Source organism: Gobio gobio (assembly GCF_949357685.1).
Source record: "Gobio gobio genome assembly, chromosome: 2".
Taxonomy (NCBI): domain Eukaryota; kingdom Metazoa; phylum Chordata; class Actinopteri; order Cypriniformes; family Gobionidae; genus Gobio; species Gobio gobio.
The window spans coordinates 32,668,684-32,681,180 of record NC_137098.1 but is presented as its reverse complement, the minus strand read 5'-3'; the positions used below and the strand labels follow the sequence as shown (position 1 = coordinate 32,681,180).

Here is a 12,497-nt window from a genome sequence, read left to right as displayed (position 1 = left end):
TAAGAGGGTTCTTGAGTATTCAAAGATAGCAGATAGTAGCTAGAACTTATATTCATTCACAGTTCACACATATTTTAAGACTGTCTGAAAAAAATAAAAAAATAAATCAGTGCGCTTTGCTGTATTTGATGTATTTCATTTTCATTCCAAATATTCATAAAGTGATGAACTCATGCAAGATTTAATGATTTTTTTTATTTAATGTATCTGTTTGGAGCTGAACTCTCTGGTTGGAGATAGATACTTTCCTTGCAAAGGCCTATAGATTTACAAGGCTTTGTTCTCTTCCGAGAGAGATTTAATTTTTGAATAGTAAGACCCAGATGCATATACAATTATTTTGAAATGCTTTTTTGATTCAATTAAAATAAATAAAAAAAATAGAATATTATTGTGTCACTTGCTGGTAGACATGATGCTCTCTCTAAATAGGCTGTCGTTTTTTTGCTCAAGTCATATAGGGAGACATTTGTACAGTAGCCACTGCATGAGGTCTCATCGTTGCACAGCTTGTGCATGGACAACAGATTCATTGTATAATTATGTAGCACTTTTGTCTCAAATAGCCCTCAGGATCCAACTACAGATATGCCAATTCTGTCAATAAGAATAAACCAAATGACTTCTTGACATGTTTGATGTCCCATATTCATGCTGCATTGGCTTTGCAGCATCCCCATCAACACTAACACTGACAAGTTTTCACGCTTTTCAGACTTCAACTTGTGAAACCACCCATTAGTCATATGAAAGATTTTAGGCCTGTGATCTTGTTAGTGCCAGATGCAGTGGGATAGGCACACTGCTTCTTGGATAAAATGCCATCCAGTCCCCCACATTTCCTCTGCTTTCTTTTTCTTAACTCTAGAATGAGAGTTTTAGATGTACAGTTAGCCTTTTTCATTATTTATGCTCTGACTAATTTCAGCTTATTTTTCATCTCATTTCACTTTTCAATTCATTTTTTTTAATTAAGTACATTTTTTTTCTATAATAAGTGTTTTTTTTTATTTTTTATGAAGATTTCACTAAATTGTGTTTCTCCCCACAGATATGGAGAAGCAGGCAGACGGGATAGGGTCCAGTCATAAGAAACACCTGCCCTCATCTCTCATACCCTTTGAGCATGACGATGCTGCTGACAGTCAGGAGGAGGGGTGGGGGGTGAGTGAGCCATGTTTTATGTCATGATCAACATTTCACAATGTTCACTTTCAAGTAGTAAGGTGAAAGTAGTTGCTCTTGGCTTTAATGTGTTAGTTATACAGTATGCAATGTTTGGTATGCTATGCTAAAAGTTTTTATGTACTTAGTGTTAATGTTTAGTGGGTGTTATGTATATCTACCCATCAGGATTTTGCACTCCTCACAATATCCTTTTAAATAAAAAGCTCTCTAAATGAGGGTTTTGACTAATTCCATGCCAGTGGATTGTTGACATCCATGCATAATATAATCTCTCTCTCCCAGTGGCCCTGTGGGGAGCCAGGCATGTAACTGGCTCAAGGGATGAGTCTCATTAAAAATAACAGTACTTTCATACCAGCACAACACATTTAGATTTTGTGTTTTGTTTTGGTCCTTATAATTTTTTTTTAAGTTCCCATGAAATCAGAAGCCAGTGAGCTCCAAAACAATGTCAAAATTCACATTTAGAAGATATATGCATTCAAAATGTACAGTCTCTTTCTACCACCAGTACGGGTTAATATTTTTGATGAAATAAACATCATTCTGCACTTCAGCTTCTCCCCAGCTAACAGGGAACACTCTCAGAACTTTAGCTAACATTCTCGCAAGGTTTTCTCAAAGTTATGAAAAAACATTTTTGGTAACACTTTACAATAAGGTTCATTAGTTAACATTAGTTAACTACATTAGTTAACATTAACTAATTATGAACTGCACTTATAAAGGATTTATTTATCTTTTTAGCCTCTGAAAATGTTTCAGTGGGACCACTGTCCTGCGTTTGAATGAATTCAAGCAGTTCAACACCAACTGGACGTTCTCCTCTGTGAGGCATGCTGTCCGATTGACCGAATCCAGCTCCATACCGAGAAAAGAGATCCTCTGCACGGGGGAGAGTTAGCTCTTTTCCCAGTTGACCCGAAGTCACAACTGGCTGATGTGACTGAGAACCATGTCCCTGTGGGCCAGAATCAGCCGGTCGTCGAGGTAGTTGAGAATGCAAAAACCACGCTCTCTCATGGGAGCAATGGCCGCCTCCACAACCTTCGTAAAGACACAGGGCGACAAGGACAGCCCGAAGGGTAGGACTCTGTACAGATATGCCCGCCCCTCAAACGCAAAGTGAAGAAACGGTCTGTGTCCAGGGAGAATCGAGACAGGAAAGTACTCGTCCTTCAGGTCGATCGCTGCAAACCAATCTTGGGGACAGATGCACCCGAAGATGTGTTTCTGCGTTAGCATCTTGAACGGCAGCCTGTACAGGGACCGATTCAAAAACCGCAGGTCCAAGATTGGCCATAACCCACCGCCCTTCTTGGGTACAATAAAGTACAGGCTGTAGAAGCCTGTCTTCATATCGGCTGGAGGGACCGGCTCTATCTCGTCCTTCGTCAGTAGGACTGAGATCTCCGCCCGTAAAACAGGAGCATTCTCCTTCAGCACGGAGGTGAAGTGGATGGGTCGCTGGGCGAACTGAATCGCATATCCGAGTCTGATGGTACGGATGAGCTAGCAAGACGAGCTGGGAAGCGCTAGCCAGGCTCCCAGCGACTGAGCAAGCGGGACCAACGGCACCACAGACATACCCGCAGTGGGGCAGCGAGGCAGGATGCAGGGACCCAACTCGGACGGCCTAGCGGCCCGAAGTGGGGTCTGAGTGTGCAGTGCAACACTTACCTGCTTCCGCTGAAGCGCCCTAAGTATGTGTGGAGGTCTCTTGAGTCCTGGAAACAGCCAGCACCCCTTGCTGGTGATGGGAGAGGCACCTGAGGGTGACAAGGCATAGCAACAGCGGCAGGGGGGACGCCCTCGGCTACGAGCAGGTGGAGGGTGGGTGGAGGTGGCAGCGGCCCGCCGGGGCAGGATGTGTTTGACGGTCTCCATCTGTTTCTGAGTGGCCGAGAACTGCTGGGTGAAGCTCTCTACTGCGTCGCCAAATAGCCCAACCTGGGAAATGGGGGAGTCCAGGAACCGATATTTATTGGTCTCCCTCATATCGGCCAGGTTGAGCCAGAGATGGCGCTCTTGGACCACCATAGTGGACATCGCCTGATCAATGGAACGAGCGATGACTTTCGTCACCCAGAGAGCGAGGTCTGTCCCGCCCGGAGCTCCCGGAGGAGATGCCTGGGCTTGATGCACCTGGAGCAACGCCATGGCATGCAGGGCAGACACAGCCTGTCCATGGGCTCTGTAAGCTTTGACCGTTAGAGTGGACGTAAATGTACAGGCCTTGGATGGGAGACGTGGATTACCGCGGAAGGAGGAAGCAGACACTGCACTGGCGGGATCTCCACGTACCCCTTGGCTGGCCCATCATCGAGGGTAGTGAGTAGTGAAGAGCCACTGCGCCGGTTTCTGGCAGAAAAAGGTGCCGTCCATGACCTAGTGAGCTTCTCATGCACTTCCGGGAAGAAGGGCACTGGGGCAGGGTGCTGAGAACCAGCGCGGGCCGCCCCGAGATACAATCATCCAACCTAGAAGGCTCGGGACACGGTGGAGGGTTCCATGCAAGCCTGACATTTTCGGAGGCCCAGGAAAGCATAGCCGTCAATTCTGGGTCCGTCTCGGGCAACACTACTCTCCCAGAGCTTTGGCATACTAACTACATGTGCTTGCCATGTTCACAGATGCACTTCTTTGTCAGGCTAGGCATATGATGGCACAAAGCTTAAACAAGTCAACAGAATTTACACTTAACAGTTTTAACCTTATGGTAATTTCAAAATGCAACACTGAAGCGTAGCTCCGTATCCTGAAATATAATTCAGTGATATTTAGGAGGACATATTGAGGAGGAAAATGTGGTGAAGTGCCTTGTACACAGCAGCAGTAGGTGAATTTAAATCTGCCCATCTGGATGCCACCATTAGCTGATCTGTTCGTTCCAGAAGAACACATGGCTGGGATAGCAACAGTCACAACAGAGAGTTGCAAAACTAATTTTGGGAGGAGCAAAGGAGAAGGCAGTGGGAAATATCTGGGACAGCTGAACCTGAGTATTGAGCTGGGTTTTTGTGATTTATTTAACCTCAAAAGAGAAACATTCAAAACGAGACAAATTTAGACAGAATGAGGTAGAAATAAATGTGTTAGGGGGAATTTGTATGTTTGTACTCTAGTCCTCTATGGTCCTTTTGTCTTTCTGTTGTTTAAAACATTATGTCCTCTTCTGAAGAATACCGTCAGGGACATTTGTCACATTGATTTTTACTAGTCTTCTGCACCCATGATTGATTTTATAACCATGATTAATCCCACTCCTTGCTTTGTACTGCTCTGCCTGTGGCCACAAATAAGTCTTGCCTTAGCTTTGCTCTTTTAAACCCTCAATTCATTTTTAAATCTTATTTGTTTGTTAGAAATTTGAATTTCTAACAAATGTGAATTTTGACCGTTGTATATTTGCTTATCGTATATATTGTGCCATTTGCAGCCTTTTGAAAATGTTATTTCCTTCTTGGTGCATTAAAATTTTTTAGCATATTTGTTAAAGTCAGCCTGAGCATACCGCTGGAGGAGCCTAAATTGGTTTCTGCAGACCTGCAGGTGGTAATCTCAGTGCCTGATGGGTCTTCGCGGTCCTCTTTCTTCACATTCTGGTGGTATAAGGGGTTAGAGTTTGATCTAGACAGGCTAAGTAGAACTTTTGTTGACAAGCTTACAGAAATCTCACTTTGAAAAGCTCCTGCAGCAGACCTTGCTGAGCTCACTGGAATAACACGAAAAGAGAAGAATCTCACAGTAGTTATGTCTTGGAGTTTGCCAGAGCCCCGAAGAGGAATTAGGGTGTGAGAGATGTCTCAAAAGATATAGAATATTTTTTGCCATGGGCTTTGGGCTTTATTTCAGAACATCAACAGAAGGAGCCTCATCGGGCTGCTCATCACCATTGTTCACTGAAAGATAATTTCTACTGTGGAACATCATCATTGTATTTTTGATCCCCCTGAGGGTGATATGAAGGCATAACAGGGTCATTACGAGACCAGCAATATTCACACAGAAGTGTACTAGCTGCAGAGTCATACTTCATGGTCAAGCATCTTGGTTATTGTAAGCATTTGGATGAAAGTGGTGACTCAAAGGGATGATTCCTTACTGTATATTTGCTTAGAACATTTATATTCTCATCATTCAATTGAATGCATGTTATTTATAAAGTAAACATCAAAACATCAAAGTAGTGTTCTGCTTATCTTACCCACAGCTAGCAAGTGTGTGTTTCATATTCTGCATAAAAACCTCTCAGAATGCTTATTTAAGAATATTTATATGAACCAGTGCATTGTAATTTTAGTATTAAAAACGGTCTCATGATTCGTTTCTCCTTTTGATGCATACTCTGTAAAATCTAAGGTTATGTTCAGTTGTCCAAATACAGTTGGTTTTTACTATATCATTTTTACATTCTTTTTCCATTCAAATTACACAAATTTTAACATTTCCTGTGAATATTCAGACATCTTTGTTATTCTATAAAAATATCAGTATTTTTAGATCAAACATCCTACACGAGTCTACAAGTCTACAAGTCTCTCAGGTAAGTTTTGAAATGCCTCTCCTGCTGTGAGATTTCACATGGCTTTACTCATTCAAGTAGTTCTAATGCTATGAGTCTGCTGTTTCTGCTTAAAGACTGACAGGTTGAGTTGTTTGATCCAGGCCAGAAAAGACGTGTATGTGTGTGTGTGTGTGTGTGTGTGTAGGCACAAAGAGGTAAACCCTGGCACATGCATTCTTTCTGCAGACATGTTTCCTCTCTCGTCTCTTTTGTGTAGGGAAAACAGTGCGCAAAAGTTATCTTCATGTTAAAACTGTTCTGAGAACATAGTAAACAAATGTGCTAACAGCAAACAGAATATTTTGAGGAGAGTTTTTGAAATTTGTGCGGCAAAAATTGCACTTAAAATATGAGAAGCAATATAATGTCTGTTGTTTAGGTCTAACAAATTGCTTCTCTGCCATTTACTTCACCAAATGGAGCTCTTGCAAAAGTGGTCACTTGTGGCAAACTTTTTTTAAAGGTATAAATAAAGTTTTATTTAAACTTTATTATTGTTATCCCTACATCCTAATGTCCATACTATCCATCCTGCATAGTATGTGAGATTAGAATAAGTGTGTCCCAAAGCATAGTTGTTGAAAAATGTATGTCAAAAGTCCCCGGATGGTCTACTTTTTTAGTGTGGATCCGTGCACACTATAAAGGCTAATATTGCCCACAACTCATTGCGCTTTGGAGGAGGATTCGGTTCAGAACTACAAACACAAGTAAAAAGTACAAAAAAAAACAAAAAAACATGACGGATATGCATGACTGATGGTGAGAGGTTTAGATAAAGGTTTGAGTGACTAATAATCAAAGTTTAACCTGATAAAATTCAAATTTATTTAATGTTATTCATGTTATATTTCATCTGCAATAACAATGTGAACTTTTATAAAGATCCGTTTGGCTATTAACTTTTAAATGCTTCATAATGTATTAATATGAGGAGAGTCTCCGCATGAAAGACCAGTGACTGCAGATCTATGTGCTACTGCATTTCTCCGATATGGTAGGAAGTGAAATTAAATGAAATTACATGTGGAGGATTTTAACTGTGACAAGATGATTGATAGGCCAGTTTACGGTGACAGGATGCAAAGCTTGTCTACTCTTCTGCTACAGACTCCAAAGTATGTACTTTTTCCTCACAAAAAGTCGACATACTTTTTAGGGCATAGTACAAGTAGGCGAATTGGGACGCATCATATGTAACTTTTGGCCCTCTAGCAGTTAAAATCCAAATTTTGTGGAAAAAACATTGTTTTGGTTGTCTTCAGCTCTGTGTGACTATGGTTCTATGGTACTTTCTCATAACTAATAAAATGAGAAAATTATCATACTGCTCATAAAACATTCACAGAGATATAGCCAGTTTGGATGGAAAGGATCTCAAGCTGAAGCTCTTGCTAAAGACGTAGTTATACCAATTAATAGACACGAAAATTACTTTAAAATAAATTCCTTTTATAATCCATTGGTATCATTCCTTTTTAACAAACAGGACGCAACAGGTGAAATTTAACTCAGTGTTATCGGATGTTGCAATAAATAGTACAGGGGCGCCGCAAGGGTGTGTAAGTTAGCCACTTCTGTTCACTCTTTACACAAATGACTGTCAGTCAGCAGTCAAACCAATTTATTATGAAATTTTCGGATGACACTGTATTATTGCACCTGTTGACGAGAGACTGCAGTATTAATGAGTAAAAAGCTGCCATAGAAGGGTTTGTGGGCTGGTGTGATGCCCACTATTTACAGATTAACGTTGAACGTAAAAACTGAAGAGGTAATAATAGACCCTAGATTAGTGGGGTCAGGAGCTCTGTCATGGTTCATAGTAAAGTTATCAAACAAGTTGCTTCGTATAAATACTTGGGGGTCCACATTGACAGTGAGCTTAAATGGCACACGCGTGTCAAGTGTGTGCACAAGGGTTCATCAGCGCCTACATTTTCTACGGAGATTAAGATTATTTGGGGTGAGCAGTAATGTAATGTTAATATTTTATAAAGCAACGATAGAGTATGTTTTAAGATACGGAATCATCGTTTGGTATGGCAGTTTAACAGTAAAATTAAGAGCTCAAATAAATAACTTGTTGAAAGTGGCAGGAAAAATCATGGGGATACAAACAACCAGTTCTTTACAAGATATTTTTGACCTTTGCACGATCCAGCAGGCCAATAGGATTCTATTGGACTCTTCACATGTGTTGCACCCAGAGTATGTGCTGATGAACTCTGGTCGGAGATACAGGGTTCCATTATGCAGGCATAATTGATATAAATACTCATTTGTCCCATTATCTGGTAAATTAATTAATGAGCAATTGCAGCTGGATGTTAAAAAACTGCAATAATTGATACAATAGGTAACAGAGGGTTGTGTTGAGGTTTTTTTTAATAATTTTTTTACATAATTTGTTAATTGTTGTTAATGTGGTATGTATATGTGTCATGTGTTGTCGTTGCAGCAGCTCTCTAATCTAAAACAAATTTCTCCTAAGGGAGACTATAAATGAGACCTTGACCTTGACCTTGACTAGATTTTCTCACAAAAATCATCCTGTAACTAAATCTGTTTAGTTTCATTGTGTTTTGGTTTCATTTTCTGTTTTCCTGTTTTGACTGTGTTCCTGGTCATTATTAGTTTTCATAGTTACTCATTAGTTCCTCACCTGTTCTTAGTTCTGTTGATTATTCTATCTGTGTATTTAAACCCTTACGGCAGGTTCAATGAGACCTGTGACCATACTACGTCTGCAGTGCGTGTTGCAGTACGTATGCACTATTGTGCTTTCACATATGACATGTTTGCAGTGTCGCAACTGATCCGCGGTTGTATACAACAAACAAAACCTTTATTCATTATTTTTACTTTAAAATTCAAGAGTAGTTACTGAAAATTATTTGTCAGCATTGCGATTCTCTCTCTACAGTACAGTTATACAGTCTTTCACAGATGTATTCACGATTAAACACACTACATTTAAAGAATGTATTGTTCAATACATATTAAGATATGTCAGTGCAAGTTGCTTTCAGTTAAAACAGCTCTAACATGAGTTTTAGTCTGGGACTAGGCTTAAACCTTGTCTGTGAAAACAGGGGTTAGTATTCTCTGTTCATTGTTCCATGTCATTTTAGTTTGAGTGGTTGTGCTATTCTGTTTTCCTGTCACTCCTGCGTGTAACGGTTAAATAAAATGTTTGTTTACTCCATCCACATTTGTTTAATACAGCCACCTATATTGTGACACATCCCGACAGGTCTAAAATATAAACGCTTATAATAGGATTACCATAGTGAATCAGGGTAAGACAAAAACATGTTTTGGAAGAAGGATTGGTGAAGTATGAAGAGATATATAGTGCACCTTTAACAGCATATTGATATAAATTATCAAGATGCAAAACATTGAACATTGTAGGGTGAGAGGTTCTCATACTAGTCCTCTTTAGTGATCTGTGCTCTGGAGACAGATCTATGCATTGGCATGCCGAGGAAGGTGAACAAAGCTTACGTGTGACACATAGACTGTAAAAAAAAAAAAAAGAACAATGCACCTTCACTCTCTTCCATTGTAGAAAATAAAATATCCCAATATGGTGCTGACATCTTGCACTGATTCGGGTCTGAGTAGTATGAAGTGGAGCATGAACCATGAGCATGAAGTGGAGTCATGGTATCAAGGCCCTGGCCACACTCCCCCAGAATCGGTTTGTATAGTTTACTGCAGAACAACTCATTATGTTGGTGTGAAAAAAAAACTATTATGGAAATGTAGAAATTAAAGTTAAAACTCCAATCTCCTATCAAAAATCCTGAAAAAAACTTTGCTCAGAGAAGCTGTCAATCATGACGTCAGACCCCCCTTTTTATAGCATCAAATAACTAAAACCAAACTTATTTAAAACACAAACACTTGAACTTACATCAGCGTGATAAAAACGACCTAAAATGAAATAAACTATTTTTGGAAAAAATTTATTTGAAGTGTAATTTTATTGTTTAGTTTGTCTCACATCCTATTCGATTACATGGAGAGGGCAGGGTTTATTATGACCCATACTTGGACCAACCACCTGGGGGCTTCACTTTTCCAGACTTGTGCGCCGGACTTGGTGTCACATGATCCTTCAGAAATCATATGCATTATATAATTAGGTGTGTTCAACATCGGCTGCAACTTGATGCAACTGATCGGCGAGAGTAGCCGCGTGCAGGCGGGGAGGAGCTGCAAACGGAGACTTGAAGTCGGACACTTTCTGCTTCCTGCAGTGACGCTCGCGCTGTGTTTGCATACTTTATCAGTTGAAGTGAAATAAATGCAATATTTGGCAATACACAGATGTTTCAGAGACATTATTGTCATGTAATACTTTATGCACTGCGTGTGCATAAAGCGTGTTTGTAGTCAAGTCAAGTCAAGTCAACTTTATTTATATAGCGCTTTTAACAATGCAGATTGTTTCAAAGCAGCTTTACAGTGTTAAACAGCAAAATAATGCAACAGAATTTGATTCAGCTGTATAGCCATTCCAGAGAAAACGGTGATGTCATCAGTTCATTTCAATTATCATACAGTGACAGTGTGGGCTTTAGATCAGTAATTAGATCAGTAATTTAGTTTATATGGTTAATTTAGTTTAATAATTAGATTTATTTGGATATTTAGTTGAAAAATTTAGAAAAATGTAGTGTCCCCAACTGAGCAAGCTAAGCCAGAGGCAACAGTGGCAAGGAAACCAAAACCCCATCAGGTGACCTAATGGAGAAAAATAAACCTTGGGAGAAACCAGGCTCAGTCGGGGTGCCAGTTCTCCTCTGGGCAATTAACAAGCAGCGTATGATTATTATTCTGGCAACTTTACATGTCAGAGGTCATAATAGATCGGAATATTCGAAAGATCGGAGGCAACACGCCGGAGACGGGTTTATTGAGGATGATGTGTTGATTAAATAATTATTAAAGTGCAATATTCGAAGTATCGGAGGCAACACACCAGAGACAGGTTTATTGAGGATGACACATTGATTTAAAAATTATTAAATTGTAATATTCGAACAATCGGAGTCATCACGCCGGAGACGGGTTTATAGAGGAATGCCATGTCGATGAGGCAATTTCAGGTAGGGCTGTTGGAACGAATTTCGGTAGTCGAATACAATTCGAATATTACAAAAATGAATACTAATCGAATGTTAAAACTACTATTCGAATGGGTTTAAAAAACAATAAAAAATAAAATTTGTTGACTATCTTTAGCGAAGATCTCAACAGATCTCGAGAAGCGACACAGTCACAAGAAAGACGCATTCATGCTGCTTAATACCGCTAGCTACCTCGAGCCGCGTTTCCATTGGCTAATTCATTTGGAACGAGACCAGCAGCAGGAGGTACGTGAGAAAGTAAAAGCGGAGCTGATAGCGATTGCGGAGGAAAGCTATGCGGAAGATGAGGAGGGAGCAGCCATGGCAAAGGGGACACAGTGCCAGGAGATAACCGCTCTCAGTGTTGGGCGATCTTTTTGGGAATGTTTATCTCCAAGGCCCAGCCGCAGACGCATGGGGTGGTAAGCCTACCTTGGACATTGGCAATATGTTGCAACAAGAAATGCTGATCTACGAGAGTGAGACCCTGCTACCCACCGACGGCGATCCACTGTCGTGGTGGAAGACATCAAGGTCTAATGGTGCATTCACACCGGACGTGTGAACGCCACATAAGTACTCTCACGTTGCCCAGCTGGCACGACGCTACTTGAGAATCCCAGGCACCTCGGTTAGAGCAGAAAGGGTTTTCCCCATGGCGGGGATTATAGCAAATAAAAAAACGCTCTGCACTAGATCCAGAAAACATAAATCGCCTTGTGTTTTTGGCCAACAACCTTTAGGACCAAATCTTGCCCATGTTGATTATTATAGCCTGGCCTATAGCCTAATGTTAGTGTCACTGTTACGCACTAAAGCAGCGCACTTTGGTTTACTTTTGTCCTACATTTCTTTAATGCTAATTTGTTTGGATAAATTTGTATTTTCGATACTGAGCAAATTTCGAATTGAAAATTGTATTGTCAAATTTGAGCATTTAATATTCGAATATAATTTGAATATTAAAAAAAAAGAATGAATGAAATTCGAATAGGATAATGGAGGAAGATTGACAGCCCTAATTTCAGAGGGAGTCTAATTGACACTGTCTCTGCAGACACTTCAGGGTCATGCATTGGTCTTGTCTGGGCGCAGGTCCACCATCCGATCTGGATACGGCCTGGATCCGGCTGACTGCAGTAAACCTTGGGATAAAACAGAGAGACTATCGTTAGCGCAGATGCAATTCTTCTGATGATGTAACGAGTACATCAGGTGTTATGGGAAGTGTTCCCGGTTCCGGCTGACCTAGTTAATGCAGCCGAACAATCATTTAATTGAAAAAGTGTTTTATGTGTATGCCATAGTAAAGAGATGTGTTTTTAGTCTAGATTTAAACTGACAGAGTGTGTCTGCTTCCCATACAATGTTAGGAAGACTGTTCCAGAGTTTAGGTGCTAAATAGGAAAAGGATCGACCGCCTGGAGTTTTTTTCGATATTCATGGTATTATCAACTGGTCAGAATTTTGAGACCGCTGTAGACGTGATGGAGTATAATATGTTAATAGCTCGCTCAAGTACTGGGGAGCTAAACCATTTAGTGCTTTGTAAGTAATAAGCAAGATTTTAAAATGTATGCGATGTTTAATAGGCAGCCAGT

At 40.4% G+C, this 12,497-nt stretch overlaps 1 protein-coding gene across 1 annotated transcript in view; it reads left to right on the top strand.

Annotated features, from left to right (window-relative positions):
• b4galnt4b (beta-1,4-N-acetyl-galactosaminyl transferase 4b) overlaps positions 1 to 12,497 on the top strand; it is a gene marked incomplete at both ends in the record, with an annotated part of 125,015 nt that overhangs the window by 26,367 nt on the left and 86,151 nt on the right. The window contains one exon of the mRNA XM_079840389.1: positions 1,052 to 1,164. Coding sequence (XP_079696515.1) covers positions 1,052 to 1,164 — 113 coding nt within the window. The remainder of the gene's footprint in view (positions 1 to 1,051; positions 1,165 to 12,497) is intronic.